Source organism: Euprymna scolopes, chromosome 28, assembly GCF_053919585.1.
Source record: "Euprymna scolopes isolate OS-2025 chromosome 28, ASM5391958v1, whole genome shotgun sequence".
Lineage (NCBI taxonomy): Eukaryota > Metazoa > Mollusca > Cephalopoda > Sepiida > Sepiolidae > Euprymna > Euprymna scolopes.
Window position 1 is genome coordinate 48,087,203 of NC_136509.1, and position 20,088 is coordinate 48,107,290.

Here is a 20,088-nt window from a genome sequence, read left to right on the forward strand (position 1 = left end):
TGTCAGACTTCTCACAGGATTAATTCACTTATTCTTGATTCTCAAGTTATAATTCTGAGTGTTTTAGCAGAGGATCATAATCATTTATTGAGATTTCGGTATGATTTGATCGATGATTGAATACTGGTCTCCTAACTCATTATCGAACACTCTTAAACGGGCTGATCAAGTATAACAATTATTACTTAGGAATTCTACCCAATAAATAATGTCCAGATGATCACCTAATACTAGTATCTATATTACAGAGACTTGTAAAATACTGGATGAGTATAATTTTGTTAGTTAAGAATAACAGGAAATGAGACCCAGTCGGAGTTAGCTTAGGATACACGGGGGTTAGTTCTACCAACAGTGGGAATTCATAGAAACGAATATGACGTCACATGGCTCAAAGAAAGAGAGAAGTAATCACTGGGACTAGAAGTCCAGAAGTGCAAAAACTGTTTTTTGTTTTTTTTTAGAAATGTCCAGACGTATTTTAAAAGCATATATACTTCACTGTTTTTACTCAGAAAGTGATTTCGACTAAAAAACAAAACGAATAAACCTCTTCGATCTTCAGCTGTTTTGTCTCGACATGATCCATTTTTGGGGTATAAACAAACTAATTGGTAGAATTGGTTCCTCAGTCAGGCAGGATAACATGAAGGACGCGTGCAGCTAACAAAACTATGTTCATGTACTGTCATGTATGACACAAGGTTAAAACGTAACACACTTAATCAGTTAATGGTGATCCAAAAAAGCAGATCATTTTTCGTTTTTATCTTAAATATTTGTTACGCGTAGTATAGTATCTTTACACTCATAATCACAAGTGACGTCCATACATTTAAACAAATATTTTGTATTTTTCATCGGATTCATAACTGAAATGTTTATTTGCGTTTCTATTTTTCAGCGAGCGGAGATCCTCATTTCCTGGTGGACATCGACGGAATGAATATTTGCTTCGACATTTTAGGCAAAAAAGGGGAAAGGCTAAATCTGATTTCGGACCCTGTGAAGTGTAAGTTTTCAACTGATGACCATACATATTACTTTTTTTGTACATGAAATGACAATAAAAATAATTATTTAAATGTGATTGCCTCTACAAAGGAGGTTATATTTTCCATCGACTTTGTTGGTTTGACACTATGTTTTTTTATGTGTACAGCCAGCGTGTATATTAATTGACCAATTGTCATCAACTAGGCCACACTACTGTCTATTAAGAATTAAATTTAGAATTAAACTAATGTTTGGAGTATCTTGGTTAAATACCAACCAATGTCATGACGACGAGAAAATTTAAAAGTCACGCATTTTGCAAAAAACGTTAATTCTCTTAATCGTAGAGACTTATTAGACCATATTGTGGCCAATGATGCTCCGCATTTTTATATACCATTGCTATTTGACTTCCATTTTAAAAAATTTAATGATTGACGAAATTTCAATTCCCAGTAGTTCCAAATGTAATATATGAATCTAATGCTCTTTGATAACAATAACTACCATGCAAAATTTTAATCTCATCAAATAATTCTTTGGTGTTATCAACGTTCTGGTGGTATAACATCGGGGATACTTAATATGATAAGGAAATGTAAGGCATAACATGAAATTTTTACCGATCCTTATATTGTCAGGTGGGGGTATACAACCCCATGACAAACTTATGTTATTGTTTAACTTTTAATAGATTGCATAAAAGATTGTAAACTTTATTAATGAGTGGCATTTTGACCGTCCCATGCACTAATGTAGTAATAAAATTGAGATATGAGTTGACATGATAAAAGTAAAGATAAGCGTCCTTAAACGTAAAAAAAAACCCATCGTGCATCGAACAGAATTTAGTGGGAACGAATAAAATGCAAGGGCATTAAGTGTGTATTATCACGTCCGATTTAGTTTTTAGTTAGTATTATCTGGATAAACTATTATAAGTTATCACGAATTATAAATAGGTATATTATTATATTTATAATTAAACTAGGAAAAGACGGTGAAAATTTATTTCCCGGTTAGTTGTGCACCACTTTGATGTTTCATTTTGAGATCTGAGAGTCCCTTAACCTTCTTGGGTTGAGAAAAGAGCGCTGCATTATTTCATGCAGTGTGTCTTGGACAAGAATAGGTTTCGGAACAAAAGGCCTACTAGCCTACCCTGGTCTTATCAAATGGTTACCCATTTTAACACTGGCCAGGCTGAACATCGCTTAACTTTGGTGATCGTACAGCAACTGGTGTGTCAACGTGATTATGCCGTATATATGTTCGATAGTGAAGATTGAAAACACCGACAATACTGCTTAAGCATTTTTTTGGGGCAGAGTGTACTTCAACTAGTGTAAATAATCGATTCAAAACACAAGCCCTGCCTTGAAAATGACGATAATCAAAATGAATGCAAATTTTGTATAAGTCTTTCCTTTCTTCTTAACAGCCATCAACGTCCAAGCTGAGATAGTGGAAGGCTTGCGGCATTATCGAGACAACCCAAACTTGAAAACGTACATGGGTCGAATTTTCATCACAGCTCCAGGTGTCACTTTTGAAATCAGCCCAAGACAGATTCTTTTTAATGGCCAGGTTTTATCATGGAAGAACGAGACCACCATAAACTCACCATCGACCCATATTCTCATCAACGGAAGGGGGCGTGACCTGGTTATTAAATTAGGGTTGGGCCGTCATTTGCAAATTCAACGTTCATTGGCCGAGAGGAATGGAACGATTGATTACTTGGATTTCTTTGTAACCATTGGAAAAGGATTCTCTAAGAAAACGGGTGGCATTTTAGGTGAGTCAAAATTTTATTATGAACAGCTGTTTTTGTTGAGCAGTTTTAAAATAAACAAAGCAAATCCATTTTTTTTTTTTATTAAAAACGCAACTTTTGTTGCTATAAATGATGGAGGTAGGGAGCCAGGACCTTTGTTATCAATGTGTGATAGGTGACCATGGTTGGTCTCTGTCATTGCTGAACTGTCACTTTCAGAGACAGGAAGGCTGACACTGTTGTTTACCTCTTCCCGCATGGTATATTAACGGGTATCTGGACCCTTTTTATTCTGGATATCGCCCTGACAGAATTTGCTTTTATATTTCTTTATATTTTTAAAAGTGATTTCCTCATTGTTAACAGCTTTTTATCTTTTACAAGCTGCCCTCTATTAATAAAAAGGGTGCCCCCGTCCGCACCCTAGGGCCGTGTTAAATGGCTTGAGGAGCCAACACACCGTGTATTTTGATATTTGGTCAGAAGAAGTATCTTTATATATTATTTAATGTGAATTCATTATTGAGATGAGTATTACTTCTTAATTTATTTTATTGTGGGCGATAATCTTCATCTTTCTTAGCTGTTGTTTCGGCCAACTATTCCTCTTGCTTTCATCAGGTGGTAGCCGCGACGGGATAGGAACTTTGAATCTTCTAACTGCATTCTCAGCAATTACTTCCATCCATAGTTGTTGTCGCCTCACCACGCTTTTGGCCAAGTAAGCCTCTGGCCGGTTTTGGGTAAAATTGAAACCGCTATCCTCAGACAATTCTCACCTGGAATCGTATAGATTGAACGTCTCTATCCATGTGGATAGAAACGTTGAATCTTTACTGTTCCAGTTGAGAATTGTCTGAGTCGTTAATGTTTGAGTTATTGTCAATTGAAAAATGAATTAACCTTAACGTATATATATATATATATATATATATATATATATATATATATATATATATAAATATATATATATATATGTATATATATATAAATATATATATATATATGTGTGTGTGTGTATGTGTGTGTGTGTGTGTGTGTGTGTGTGTGTGTGAATAATTGAAGAAAATAATAATCGAAAATAGCAATACTCTTGGAATGGCCAAAGGCAAAAATGACTTTTTAAAGTTTCTAAGATTTCCTGTTTATATAGTAAACAAATTATTATATTATTATTGAAATATTATTAAAATATTAATAATAAATAACGCACTATATTACTTTTTATTATATTATAAATAATGCTATACATTACTTTTTATTAAATAATATATTACCTAAATAACGTAATATATTACTTTTTATTATATTTTATGTTGAGAACAAAGATGGCCGCTATTTGAAAAGATATTTGTATCTGAAGAGTATTAGTGGAAGTATATATTTATTAGTAGAATAATTCCTACTCCCTCTTTATAGGTATATGAAAAGATGGAACTTTAAATCGGATAAATTATTTAAAAAAGAATTCAAAATACAATTTTTGTTTGAATATATAACCTAAACGTATCTCATGAAACACAACTGTGTTTGTATAAAAAAGCTAATAATCCTACTCATCTCTTTGGCTAGTTTTATTTTATATATAGCTGTATATGCCCGGCATTGTGCATGCATCTTTTTACTTTCGTATTCATACTTATTGTTCTATCAGACATGTTTCTAATTAAGTTATTGTGATAGAATAGTAATATTTTTCTAAATCTATATATTAATACGATAGCGTGTGTATTCTTTTTGTGTGTCACACTTACATCCGGGTCGTTTAATTGTTATGTTCCTCTATTTCTTGTCATAAACAATTTTACCAAGAAATCTTCATAAGTTTTGGTTTCAGTTTCGACTATAGCTGATGGCACTTAAATCATCTATTTTATTTATAAATAATTTTATCAAGAATTCTTCAGAAGTTTTTATTTCAGTTTCGATTATGGCTGAATGAACTCAAGTTATATATATATATATATATATATATATATATATATATATATATATATATATATTTCCATAACTTTTTATTTCGGTTTTGATTCAAGCTCATGCACCAAAGTCATATGGATATATTTTTTTATTTTTGAAATCGCAACTTTTTAACATATAAAAATCGATAGAACATAAACTATAATAATATATACGAAACTGCAAAGAAATAAAATATCATATTTAAGCGTACTTTATGAACGGCTTTACCGGGCGTTCATGCTATCTTAGATAAATACTTTTGCAGTTTTAACAAAAAAGCTACAATAATATCAGAGCGTCTCCTTTTACACTGAACATCTACAGAATGCCAACATCAATATATTTCATATGAATGAGTCCCCAGTGGAATTTCCACAGGTCCCACTAGTATAAATTAATGATTGAAGATAATTTGTTCAAAAGTACACCAGTTTTGCAACTAGATCAAATAAGTTTACACTGGCTGACGCGGAGAAAATGCATCAAACATTGATGTTATTCTGTTTTTTTCTTTCCATTCGCAAAATTCAAACATGTTCTGCAAAGCCCAAAACAAAAACAATTTTCTTCTGCATTACAACTAAATCAAAACAAATACTATGAATTCATATTTGGAGATATAAGGAAGCAAAATTACTGGATTCGGAATTAATAACCTGGAAAGGGTTGATATGTCGTCAAACAAAAACCTACATCAAACTCCATGAATTTGAAGATGTGAAAACATTGAATGATACAATTTTTTCCTCAAAATTACTGAATTCGGTGTAAAATAATCCCAAACGAATGGATATGCCGAAAAACAAAACACCAAGATCAAATTACATAGAATGTATTTATTTGTTGTCCCACGAAATCAAATGTGACACAAGGTCATTTTTAACGGGGAGTGCAATCTAGCTCCCGAAAAAGTGACACTCTGAAAGTACTCAAAAATATCCTGGCCTTAAGTCACATAGAACCTTTCAATTTGTTTTGTATCCATGTCATTATTCGGAAGTATAGGCTTTCGTACGTTGAATAGCCAAGATTGCCGACCGTTGTTGACATCAGATGGAAACTTATAATTGCGAAATGCGAATATAGGAATGAAATGCGTTTTAATAGTTATTGACGCAGAAAAAGAAAAGAAAACCGACTTTTTTGCGTCTTCTCTTTTTCAGACAATTTTTCCCGAAATCTTTCCCATTTAATGAGAATAAAAAAAACAAAGAAAACATAGCATATAAAAAAGAAGTTGTGACTCCATGATTTATTAATTCGGTTCATTGCGTGATTAGTTCATTTGTATAAATGAAAATTTTGGAGAAATATTATTTTAATTATTTTTCATTTTTAGCTTTTTATAAGTTAACATCTATTTAAAAAAGTAGTTACAACTTCCTTTTCTTTAATTTCAGAAATAAGATAAGATAAAATGATATAAAATGAAATAATAAATGAAAGTAATTATTTCAAAATAATTATTTTATTTTTTATTTATTTATTTTTTTTTTTTTACACATTGATCACCACTTATCAAGGCCCGGAAGCCACTCAGGGATAAGGGTTATTGCAAGTACATTACGTTAGTGTGGAGATTTGATGAAGTGTTTACTTAAGGGGGCGGTTCATTAGGAATTTGTTAACATTGAACTTGAAGACCTCCGAGTTGTAGTCCGGAGGGAAGCAGGCAGACGGAACAGAGTTCCACAGGCGTGCAATTATAAGAAAGAAGCTTTTTTCCATAGAAGCCGCGTTTTGATTTAGACACAGATATAGAGTGGGGGAAATTTTTCACAGTGGATTCAGCTAGACGGGTGTTTTTCGTGAAAGATCGGCGAGGAGGGGACCAGCGATTGGAGTTCAGACGAGCACCTGCCATGGAAATAACGATAAAACAAGGATAGGCTCGCAACGTCTCTTCTGTGGGAGAGAGGTTGCAGGGTAGAGAAAAGGGCATCCCCCACTAAGCCACGAAGTCTATTTTGTACTCTGTCAAGGCAGGATAGGCTGTTTTTGGCCGCTCCTGCCCAGATATGGCAACAGTATTCCATCGTTGGACGTACTTGGCTTTTATATAGATAGAGAATTGCATCAGTAGTGAGATATCTTCTGGAGCAGTAGAGGGATCCCACCATCTTTCCAGCGACCTTGGCAACAGACTTGATGTACGTGTTCCATTTCAGATCAGGAGTAAAGGTCAAACCCAGAAGCTTGTCAAAACACGGGGCCTCACCCAGACGAGAGCCATCCATCACAATTGATGCCAGTTAAGGATCAGAGCGTTGATGATGTAAGGATATGGGTTTGGTTTTGGATGCATTAAAGGTAACCAGCCACATCTTCCCCCACTGAACCACGCGCTCGAGATCAGAGGAGAGAGAATCCGAGAGAACTTTGTCATTTACAGTCTTTGATGTGTTGCCGTAGATGGTCGTGTCATCAGCATAGATGTCAACGAATGATTTAAGTATGTGTTTAGGGAGGTCATTGATGTAGATCAGGAAGAGAGTTGGGCCCAGGATTGACCCCTGAGGGACTCCAGCATTTATATTGCAGGCCTCCGATTTTTGTCCATCTACCACTACTCTTATGACCCTATCGGAGAGAAATGATTTAATGATTAAGAAAACATTTCCAGTTATACCGTAGCTGGAAATCTTGTGAAGTAGACCCTTATGGCATACCTTGTCGAAGGCCTTTGATATGTCAAGAGCAATTGCCCTAGAAAGGAAGCCTTTGTCAAGAGATTCACTAATCCTGTGGGATATAACCGTTAGCACATCTGCAGTAGATCTTGCAGAGCGGAAACCATATTGTGAGTCACTAAGAAGGTTATGCCTGCTGAGGTTGTTGACTATTTCTTTATTTAATATGGATTCCAGCAACTTACTCATAACACACAGGAGACTTATTGGTCTGTACTGAGAGGGAGATGACTTATCACCTGAATTCTTAAATACAGGGCAAACCGATGAGGTCTTTCAGGGGGTCGGAAAGCACTTCTTAAGGCAGCGCTTAAATAGTTTCGTAAGTATGGGAACAAGTTCTGGTTGAAGCTTTTTTAACACTATAATTGGGATGCCATCAGGGCCAGTTGCTTTACTGGAATCTAGGTTTTTATTAGCTTGGCGACCTCATGCACGGATATTTGTATGTTACCTAGCTTGTTCTGTGTTATAGGAGGAAATATGGGGAGTTGATGGCCTTCGTCGCATAGGGTAGAATTAGCTGCAAAGTTCTTTGCAAATAGTTTGGCCTTGTCTGACGCTGACGAGATGACCTCTGGTCCATTGATAATGGTTGGGATAGAACGCACACTTCTGTTCAGGATCCTATTTGTTATTTGCCAAAACTGGTGGGATCCAAGCCGCTGATCAGCTACCTTTACAAATTTGAATTTAAAATATGTCTGAAAATGAGAAGACGCAAAAAGTCGGGGTTTTATTTTGCGTCAAAAACTATTAAAATTCATTTGGTTCCTTTATTCGTATTTCGCAATTTTAAGTTTTCGCTTAACGTCAGCATCGGTCGGCTATCTTGACTATTCAACCTACGAAAAGCCATATTGCCCAATTATCTCGGATCTTTTAAACAAATTGAAACGGAATACAAGTTGATATTGCTAAAGATGCTGTAAGAAAAAAAAAGACAAAATGGCCGAACCGAATAAAATGTTTCAGATCTGATGCTTAGGTCTGAAGTCTAAATTCTAACTGGTATGAATTCATAGAGTGGATTAAATACACGAGTTACACTAATTAAGAGGTGTATAGTTAATTACATTTATAATTCTATATGCAGTCCAACTATATTTGGTGCAAATAAACTGCAATCTATGGCTAACTTTTTCACGAACATTCCGCTCAATAATATTGGAGGACACTTTGGAGATCGTCTCATCTATATGAGATGCGTTTCTGAACGGGCTTTTTACTCACTTAAGCATAAACTCCCATATTTTTTATCTGTAAGTACATTTCATCAAACATTTCTAAGATCTTGTAGCAGCATGGTGCTTAACATGACTTGTATATTTGTTTTCCAAATGATTACTATTTACCATGCTTTCTAAAAGAATATTGGGTACTTATAGGAGGGACCAAACATATTTTTTAAATTTCTTTCATTTTTCTTGCAGGTCAATTCATCCACGCCGAGGGCCATGTGAACAAATCTCACCATAATGCTAAATTGTTGAAGCGGGGTAAGACGCTAATCACCCTTACACACCGGAAAAAGTTGAAAAGGGTTGTCCAGGCTAATTTGAATTTCCGAAGAAATATTTTCGACTCGGAAGTTCCCTGTTGGGTTATACGTAAAGGAATTTCAGATTTGGCAAAAGGGAAATTCTTCACGAACTCATATGTTTCCATATAAGTGATTCTAACTTTTATCACTACGCAATTTAAGAATCAAAATCAAAATAATCCCAATTTTTGCATCTGACATTTTCCTGGAAAATATTGTGTCAAAGTACATTTGCCAAACCTTTGTTTCTGACTGGCGAATTCTGTATCGCGTTATTGGAATTATAATAATATACTTCGGTGAGGTTTACTTCAAGGATGAGTTTATTTTGTTCAAATAATTTACAGTATGAGAAATTACAAAAAAAAAAAAAAGAAAAAAAAAGAAGAAAAATTGAATAAGGGCGTTAGTTCCTATTTTGAATTGAAGAGTTACCCCCCTTACATATTGGATATTATATTTTCTTATCGAATATATATATATTTATACATATGTATAAATAATAATATAAAAAATCCGACATAGAATGACATCAATACATTTTATTGTTTTTAAAACGACGAAATTAACTTATTCTAAGTGAAACACCTGGTCAAGAACGGGTTCATGACACTGAACAATTTCTAACTATTTCACTTATATGCAAGTGTTAGAGGAATAAATTACTGATTAAAACACAAAGTGAGTTACAATACTAATTGAATGGAACGTAAGTACGGAAAATCTGAGGAGACTGCTGTCAGCCAGATAACAGGGAAACACTATTCTTTTTAATGAAAAATCAAATAGAATAACTGGTTTGAGAAGTTTTATGGGGGTGTGTGTCTTTTTTCTTCCTTTATTTTTCAAAATATAATACAGTTCTGTTGCTTTCCAAATTTACTATCTTTTTTGAAGTGGCAAAATACTTACATGTTTTCATTTTTTTTTTAAATTTGTGTTTTAATACATTTTTATAAATTATATTTTAAGTAAAATTATATACTTTCGCCGGGCAACGCCGAGAAACTTGTCATGCTAGTGAAAACTAAATAAACAAGCCTTAATTAGTTGATTGATTCTTGGATTCTTGGACAGGGCGCCTAAAAGAAATTCTGACCTAATCGATCTTGTTCTATCTTTTAAGTTTCATTCTTTCATTCTTTTTATATATACTTCGGCAGCACGTGTTCCGAGGGACGTACTACAAACCCTAACGTTAATACTTCTGATGCACATGGTTAGTTGTTAAATTCTAGCACTTATTGTAGACGTCTCTAGATGCCGAAAGATTTTCTATTCTAGAGAGCTTATTTCCTCGGATCACTTGCGTTTGGAATTTCCTTTCTTCTCGAACAGTACCAACATGTAGACATTTCATGTAATGTTCATCTTGCCACAAAACTTCATACCCAGATGCCTCTATAAATTTGGCTCCTATTACAGGAGGTGCATAAAAGTAAAAAAAAAAAAACTGTATCCATACCGATCATCCATTGAATATGAGAAATAAAAAATCCGGTGTCCTAAGTGAACGATTTCACGCATACAAAAAAAAAAAAAAAAAAAAAAGAAAAAAAAGACGAAAAAGAAAAGAAAAAACTCACAAACAATGACAACCAATTTTATCATACTATATCTTTGAAAACATGGTTTTTGTTGCATTTTTATTCATTTTTTTTTTTGATCAAATAAATGTTTTTATAAAATAATGAGAATCTTTGTTTTTATTTGGTATTTTTCTTTACTGATATACAGGATTGTCGAGACTTCCCGTTTTAGAAATATGGCAATTGTGAAAGTTCTACGTCGACAAACGTGTTTTCCTTTTATGCGTCAAATCAAAATAGACAATAAAAATAAAATGAAATTAAAATATGTAAAAAACAAAAAAAATAATAATGATAGTCAATTTATCACACTATATCTTTTTATAGTATCATTTTTCAGTTTTTTGTCATTGACAAGCCAGGCTATTTTTAAGTACCTTTAAGTTTTGTTGTTTTTTTTTCGGCATATCCATTCGTTTGGGATTATTTAAGCTTATACTTCCGAATAATGTCATAGATACAAAACAAATTGAAATAATTTCTATGTGACTTAAGGGCCAGGATATTTTTGAGTTCTTTCAGAGTGCCCCTTTTTAAGGAGCTAGATTGCCCTCCACATTAAAAATGATCTTGTGTCACATTTGGTTTCGTGGAGAAACAAATAAATACATTCTATGTGATTTAGTCTTGTTGTTTTGTTTTTCGGCATATCCATTCGTTTGGGATTATTTAACACCGAATTCAGTAATTTTGAGGAAAAAATTGTATCATTCAATGTTTTCATATCTTCAAATTCATGAAGTTTTATGTAGGTTCTTGTTTGACGGCATATCAACCCTTTCCGGGTTATTAATTCCGAATCCAGTAATTTTGAAACAAGTGTTTATGCTCCTTTAAATCTCCAAATATGAATTCATAGTATTTGTTTTGATTTAGTTGTGATGCAGAAGAAAATTGTTTTTGTTTTTGGCTTTACAGAACACGTTTGAGTTTTGCAAATGGAAAAGAAAAAACAGAATTGTTTTTATAAAATAATGAAAATCGTTGTTTTTATATATTATTTTAATTGATTGAAATCTTTTGAGATGAGTAATTTGTGTATTTATTTAATTTATTTGCAGATCGGTATCCCGATCCTCATAGTTGTTGTTGCTTCAGGATATTTCGACCGACACATCCTCTGGCATTATTCAGGTGATATAAACGCTACGGGACAGGAATGCTGAGTTTTGTAACTGTATTCCGAGTAATTACTACCTTCCATAGTTGTTGTCTCACCACTTTTTAACCAACTTATCCTGTGGACTGTTTTGGTAATATTGAAACCGCTATCTTCAGATAATGCGCACCTGGAAACGTAGAGACTCAGCATTTCTGTTCCGCCGCGGTTATATCACTTGAAGTAGGACAGAGGATGAGCTGGCCGAAATATGCTGAAACAGCAACAACTATGAAGATAAGGATTACAGTCCGCAAATAATAAAAAAAAAACATAAATCGTTGTTTTCATTTAATAATACCTGATTGCTAGGCGTTCTCAGGTTGTATACGATACATTTGACTAGTTTTGTCCTCGTACATTATAATAAAATAGATAAACAAAACATAAATTCATAATGATGAATACATGTTTCTATTTTTGTTTTTATGGAAATCATATTCACGTAAGTAAACTATTCTACTGTAAGCGAAGTGTCGTTTCAAAATTAATGGGCAACAGAACTGTCGTTCAAGATGTTCTTATTCGTCTTCGGTCGTGATGGATTTTATTCATTCATTACAATGAGTTTTGAACTTCGTTACGAAAACTTCAAAAATGTGAAGAAAGGAATTTTACTGAAAATCTAATGATTATTTATAATTTATTGGTCACGAAAAATTCTGTTTTGTATGAAAATCAATGTCTATTTTTGTATTTGTGTTATTTGTATAATTGTATTATAATTGCGTAAAATTATTTGAATGCAACAAATGTTTCAGGGAAATTTTCTAAAAAACAACAAAACAGAATCACGAACACGCATGTGAAAAATCGTAAGGAAATTTATCAGAAAAATACAAAATAATAAGCATTCGAAAAGTTGACATTTTTTGCTTGAAATTAATATTTGTTGATCCAATCGATAAATGAAACACACATATAGGCATGCTTTCGTATATGTAACGACCGAAATTCTTATTTCTGAAAAAACAAAAATAAATAAATAAAAACAAAAACAAAAAAAGCAAAAAGAAACAAAAAAAAAACCCCAAAAAACAACAACAAAAAAACCCAAAAAAAACAAACAAAAAACAAACAAACAAACAAACAAACGCATTCGGAAACGTTAGAATTTCTGTATGAAATTAATATTTGTTTATCTAATCTGTTAAAGAATAAAGAATATGTATTCGCATATATTGAGTTAAGCCCTGAAATTCTATGCCTTTATAAATAAAGGAAAAACAACATTTGGAATTCTTAGTATTTTAAAAATAAAAGAAACGCACATAAACTTTATGAAGTTTATTTGATTTTTGAGCAAAAACAAATTTTATTTAATTCCGTTTTCCGTTTTCCGTTTTTATCGTACGGATTCGTCAGGTAAAAATCCCCCCTATACTAATTGTTCCTATTTACTTGCCTCCCCACGAGGGCAGAGTTAGACACAAGGTCGGTTTTTAATGTGAGGAAATCCAGTTCCCCAAAAAGGGCACTTCGGATAGGAACAAAAATATAAATTGCCTCAGTCTAGAAGGATTTCCCCTCCACTGATCGAGGACTGAAAAGGTGAAGTTTAGTATCAGAACAGATACAACACTTTACTCCCAACCGTAAGGCCAAGTAATGGCCTATATTAATTATTGCCGAAGTCGCACACATCCAGGAGTGAATACAGATCGAAGTGCCCTTAAGGGATAGGAAAGAGGTCGTATTCCTATGAACTATGTCTACCTTACGACTGTATAAGGCAGGTAAACAAACAAATACGGACCGTGCTGAAATAATAACGCTATTCAGAAACTCATTCTTAACATGGAAGGGGCGAACGTTTCTGTATTTCAACCTCACAATTTAATAAAAAAAGATACCGTAAAATTTTAAATTGAAAATTCTGTCTACAAAAATAACACGGTTTGTTTTACGCATATGTACCTAAATCTAGTTTATGATCAAAATTTAGTATCTGTTATCTTCAGTTGGAGAAGAAATCCTGCTAGACCGGGGAAATATTAATTTTCTCTCGAGAGTGTCGCTTTTTTGTACTTATGCGTTTATGTTACCGTTATGATTCTTAACATGTAAAGGTAGGCTTTTTAACGGTTCTGCTCTTTCACCTAATAATTTCATAAAAACGAAAGATACCATATAAATTTAATTTAACTTTGAAACCCTATTTGGAATTTAACACGGTGCGTACACTGCGAAAACACCGAATATTTCTTTGAAATTAATAATTTTTAATCTAATCGGTCCCAAAATAATAATAATAAGATATATAGGTATGCTTTCGTATATTTGAATTAATGTCTGGAATACTTTTTTTTATAAGAATAAAGAAATAAATGCACACATTCGAAGCGTTATAATTTTTTTATTTGAAAGTAATATTTGTTTGTCTAATCGATATATGAATAATAAAAAATATATAGGTTTTCTGCGTATTTATAAATTCCAAACATCGAGTAAAATTTACGTATTATTTCATTTTTTTATTAATTGATACAAAGACACGAAAAAAATAAGTTGGAACCAAAATCAACACATCTAGCGTTCCATCTTGGTGTTGTTTTCTAAACAACTTGAACGAATGAAGCGAGTATGAGGATGCGCATAAAAACAAAAATGTCGGCTTATGGGAATGGGCGTTTTGCAAGTAAATGTGCCGATGTCTCTATGCATTATACATGTATGTAAACAAAAATATTACTCGCTGTAAACCATCTTTGTTCCATGAATATTATTTGCTGAGTATTTCAGTGTTATTTGACCAGTAAGTTTAAGAGTTCACCTATTAGATATTTACACACACATACATGTACTGTTTTATTTATATAGATTTTTATTTCTGGAAGCATAGGTGTTTGTTGTCTTTGAGAGTTTCTGCTGTAGCATTGCGTAGACGAACTGTCTTCTTTTGTGCGAACTTCGTTTCCCCGAATAGAATGATTGATGTATTATTTAATCAGAACGCTTTGCGTTGGAGGTACTTCTGTTACCATTTTAGCTTTTTTTCTGGTAACATCCCTGTCTTTGATTGTTCCTGCGTTCCAGGTGGTCTCATCAAAAGATTGTCGCTCTGATGAAAACTGCTGATGTCGAAGTGTCTCGTTTCGACAGAATATCACTTACTCACGTTATCTAGATCATGAGTGTAATAGCCCGTCGTTGGTCATCAAAGTTTGTATTGCTGATGAGCAGAGGTCATTTTAAGCAAGAAAAATATAATTCGACGGTTATTCTTTTTGTATAAAAATGATTATTTGAAGAAATGTATTCCATTATTATGTCAATATTGATTTGAAAAGAAAAATGTATAATTGTATTTTCTATTAGAAGTGTTATTTGGATTGGCTTTTTAGTTCTTAATTTCTCAAGTTCTGGACGATTTTAGTTGGCGACAACGGCTCCAAGTCTGGGGCTACCTCAGAACGACATGGATTCTTCTGACGAGCAGAAGCAAATCAGTAACTTGCGTTTTGCGTGTGCTTATATTGATAATTTCTATGATGCATTTCTCCTCTTAGCATAAACTTTCTTTTTATCTTTCCCTCTTTCTCTTCGCATGTAGAAACTAAATTAATAACCTTTCTTTTTTCCCTCTCTTTTTGCCAAATCAGAGAGAATTATGAGTTAACAACATTTCTTTCCTATTTGTCTCTCTTACTCTTTAGCATATAGGGAATTTCAATTTATAAGCTTTCTCTTTCACGTCTCTACACAAATGTCTCTTTAAAACTTACAGAGAAGTTTGTGTCCTAAATTAATGCCATTTCTTTCTCCTTTCCCTCTCTTTTCCAAATCAAAGAGAATTCTAAATTAATAACCTTTCTTTCTCCTTTTTCTCTCTTTCCCTTTAGCATGTAGAACATTTAAATTAATAACCTTTCTTTTTTTTTACATGGAAGTCCCTACTTATCAAGGCTCGGAAGCCACTCGAGGATAAGGGTTATTGCGTGTACAGTAATCAATGGAATAGTATCGTAGTAATCGTTAATATTGGAGATTTGATAAAGTGTCTTACTTAAGGGGGCGGTTCATCAGGAATTTGTTTATGTTGGACTTGAAGACATTTAAGTTGTAGTCAGGTGGGAAACAGGCAGACGGAAGAGAGTTCCACTGGCATGCACTTCTAAGAAAGAAGTTTTGTTCATAGAATCTTTCTTTTTCGTCACTTTATCGTTTGTGTCCCCAGATTCTGAAAAATACATTTTGACAGTTTTGTTCATCGCACTGTCCACTGACCTCGGTGATCCCAGCTGCAAACAATCCCGACATATATCGCACCTGTTATTCGAACATCTCCATTCCTGGGGAACAATTGTATTTGCGCCTTCCGTTATCTATACGTCTATAAAAGTGAGAATTTGTGTGTGTGAGGACACGTCTCAACCTATATACTCCACGGATTTTTTTTTTATTACCAAGAGTCTACGATAATTTTAAATGTCTTTACAAAAAAGGTTGGAAACTTATTTAGGGCAACTCGTACCTGCTCACAAAAATGTCGCCTCTCTTGGGAAAAGGAAAACTTCTGATGCCAAAGAGTTTCGTTTCGTCAGATTATCACTTACCCACGTTATCTAGCTCATAAGGGCAATCGTCCAACGTTTGTCATCAAAGGTGTACTGCTGAGGAGCAGATGTCATTTTAAGCAAAAAAAAATATATTCAACGGTGTTCGTTCTTGTATAAAAATAATTATTTGAATAAATATATTCAAATATTATGTCAACATTGAATTGGGAAGAAAACTGTATAATTGTATTTTCTATTTGAAGTGTTTTAGGATTTGCCTTTGGTTCTTGAGTTCTCAAGTTCTGGATGCTTTTAGTTGGAGACAACGACCCCAAGTCCGAGGGTTATCTTAGAATGACACGGATTTCTTAAGTATCTGTTCTTCAGATGCTGCGCTTCCATTTCTTGTTCTCTTTCGGTGGAGGAGCAGTCCTTCACGACTGAGACAATTTTTTTTATTTTTGTACCTTTTCTCCACATTAAAAAACGACCCTGGTGTCTAACTTTGTCCCGTGGGGAGGCATAGTAAATAGGTACTATTAGTTATCCTTTATGACATCAAAATTATTTTAGCAAGCACCATATTAATGAGTCGCACCGCTTTTAGCAACTGCCATTTGCACTTAATGGTGTAATATCTGCTTTGCCATTTATGATTCAACAATTTGCACTGTTTTTGGCAACTACTATACATCATTTGTGATGTCAGAATTTTTGTGTACGACTCACAGTTATACTTTTGTGACGTCACATTTCTTTAAATTACAATGCGTTTTTAGTGACGTCATGCAGTTTTTGTTAATCATCATTTATCCTTTATTAATATCATTCATATTTAATGACATCAAGCGTCTTTTGGCAACAAGTATTGGCCTTTTATGATGTCAGAAATTTGGAAGTAAATATTTAAAGTGATACTTTGGCTTCTGCATTATTTTGATTCAGGGCATCGTAAGAACAAAAATGGTAAGTCTATATAAATTTTATTCATTTTTTCCACAAGTATTAAACATTTTATACTCTTAAAAATAATAAGTATTAAAATCGGTTCCGGTATAGAATTCTATTTAATTTTTAATTTAACAACTGAGCTAGAAATTTAGTTTTTCTAAGTTTTTTTTAATCGTTGTCAAATAAATAAAACAGTTTCTCGATGAAGAAAATATGATACACCTCTTTTCAAAAGCTCTATATGGATCGGAAGTGGGTGATCATTATCGCAACTCTCCGAGATCATTTCATGCAAAATTTATGTACGAAAGTGCTTTCCGACTCTAACGCATATTGTTGTTGTCTTCTTTAGTATTTTTTATCGTCTACTGTTTTTCAGACTTTTACAATTGTCTAAAAACTTAAAACAAACGCAAAATGCAAAAGTGACTTTTAAGATAACTACTTTCTTCTCTATAAATAAACAGATAAACATTTTTTAAAATAAATTATTCAAAATATGGTACTTATGCATTGTTCGACTCGCGATTTCCACCAAGTTGGCTCGGACTCGCTCAGCAGCTGGCGGAAATAACCGGAAAAGACCGCCCGAGCGTTCCTCAATTTTTAAAACGCTACGTAAATAAAAAAAAAACATCTATTTAACCCTCAACCCTAACTGTAAACCCTATCTCTAAACCTTACCCTAACCTGCGCGATTAAAATAAAATGAAAAAGTCACCTGCTTAGATTCGACAGCACGTTCGTTCCCAACATTGCGATCGGTATTTTCCGGCTACCTGGCGAACCCGAGTAACTTCGTGGAAATCGCGTAAACACCAAAGATTTGAACCTATTCTATATTGGAATAAAATCTATTAAAATATAGATAATGTCTACATAAATAATTAACAAAACTATTTGCATATTTTTTTTTTATTTCAATTACAGTTGGTTTTCTATTGTTGATGGTTCGACTGGTTTGGATTTGACTGCAATAATCATTAACTCGGATGAATCTGATTGGCTTTTATTTAACTGCATTTATCTGATTGGCTATAATTAGCTTGGATCAACCTGATTGGCTAAGAACTGACACAACGTGAATTACGAAACTGATTTTGATATTTTAAATATCAAGCGACAGTTTATTTTATTTTTTATATTAAAAATTTTTTTTTATGTGAAATATATTAACCAAATACTATTTTCCTGAACACATTTTATAGAAGAGATATTTTTCTCGCATTCGATAGAAATTTACTTTTGAAAATTCCTGATGGATACACATGATGAATCCAATTTGCTTTTTGCATCCTGCTTTCAAGACTGTATAGAAAGTCAGAAAGATTGCATATTGGCAATTGTGGCTCCAAATCGCAAACGAACACACCATCATGATGACTCCAATACTGCCGATGAGAGTTCCAATAAGAAACGTCTACTTAGTAAAGAAGTCCAGTTGATACCAGGTAACACTAAAAAAATGTCATCCAATGTGAGATTATTTGATAACAATATGATTGAAACGTTAGTAGCAAGTCGAAATCTGTGTTTAGTATATCTGGACAGGCAGCGAAACCATGAACTGACTCTGTTTAACGAGCAATATCGTTGTGTGCAGTACCAGCTACAGGAAAAACACTTTAAAGAAATACAACTTTATAACCAACAGGAAGATTGGTCTCGTCTCCAGCATGAGCACCTTCACCAGAAACAGCAGTTCCACATTGTCATGTGCAACCGATATGATGACTTGATGAAAAGATTTACTGATAAAACGAATGAACTTCATATACTATATGATAAAATCATAGAGAAAATGACACATTATTTTTCTCAGAATCGACTCTAGAATTTTGGTCCTTCTCCGAAGAATTCATATTCGGCATCATTTTACTACATGTCAATATTAAAATTTTAAAACATGGGAAACATTATCCCTCAATGTATAATTGAGTGGAACGTCATCACCTTTTATGAATTACTAATTTTCAAATTTCACATTAGAATTAATCGCTGACTCATTTTTATATATTTTTGGTATTTGTGCAGAATTTGACCCAGACATAACTAATTGGCCGCTCGGCTTTGCTTGGAACATGACGTTGGCTTTCACCGATTATCAAAGTGTAACAACGCTCACCAAAGAAAAAAAAATACCGAAGACAATATTTAAATATAATAAAATCATATAAAAATACAACAAGGGGGGGGAGGAAGAAAGAAACAGCGACCTACCGTAACAATTTCTGTTTTATTCTTGTGACAAATTTTTTATGGAAAAACGTAAACGAATTGTATTCTTTTTTCAACCAAATCTTTTTGGTGAAAGGAAATTGAACAAAATTAATGAGAAAACACTTTTTTTTTTTGTTTTCATATTTTTTTTAAACAAAAGTTTAAAAAAAAACATTTTTATGTGTTTTTCATGCATTATTTTTTTTATAATTTTTCGTTCAACTTCAAATGATCAGAAATCCTGTCATAATAAATTTTATTAATCGAAATAAAAACTATTAGAATCGACGCATTTTTGCCAACAAGAAACAAGTTTATTTATCCCATTAACATAGAAATCCGGAGTTTCGGGAGCAATGAAATCATTGAAGGCCGATTCGGCATCATCTCGGCTTTTGGAATATTTTTCGCGCAGGAAGTTCTGAAAATGCTTGCAAAAGTGATAATCGGAGGGCGAAAGGTCTGGTGAATTTGGCGGTGTGGCAGAGTCTTGTAGACAAATTCGTTCAGCTTCTTCGGGGCCAGTTGAGCAACAGGCAGGCGAGCGTTGTCATGGAGAAGAATTAGTCCCTTCATGTTGACCAGTCTTGAGCTTCTGGTGGTTGTCGTCGATTTGTCGGCAGTACTTCTCCGCCGTAATCGTTTCGCCCGGATTTAAAACGCTGTGATAGATAGGACCGGCCGCAGGCCATCAAGCAGTCA

General features: G+C 33.5%; 2 protein-coding genes across 2 annotated transcripts in view; both read left to right on the forward strand.

Moving 5' to 3' along the window:
• The window catches only part of LOC145249597 (inter-alpha-trypsin inhibitor heavy chain H3-like), a 55,023-nt gene extending 45,559 nt beyond the window's left edge, over positions 1–9,464 (forward strand). The window contains exons 11-13 of the mRNA XM_080111305.1: positions 905–1,012; positions 2,438–2,794; positions 8,859–9,464. Of these exons, the coding sequence (XP_079967431.1) occupies positions 905–1,012; positions 2,438–2,794; positions 8,859–9,097 (704 nt within the window). The 3' untranslated portion in view covers positions 9,098–9,464. The remainder of the gene's footprint in view (positions 1–904; positions 1,013–2,437; positions 2,795–8,858) is intronic.
• Positions 9,465–17,057: 7,593 nt separating this feature from the next.
• LOC145249374 (uncharacterized) overlaps positions 17,058–20,088 on the forward strand; it is a 3,703-nt gene continuing 672 nt past the window's right edge. Inside the window, exons 1-2 of the mRNA XM_080110941.1 lie at positions 17,058–17,181; positions 18,097–20,088. The exon at positions 18,097–20,088 is cut by the window's right edge and continues 672 nt beyond it. Coding sequence (XP_079967067.1) covers positions 18,425–19,000 — 576 coding nt within the window. The 5' untranslated portion in view covers positions 17,058–17,181; positions 18,097–18,424 and the 3' untranslated portion in view covers positions 19,001–20,088. The remainder of the gene's footprint in view (positions 17,182–18,096) is intronic.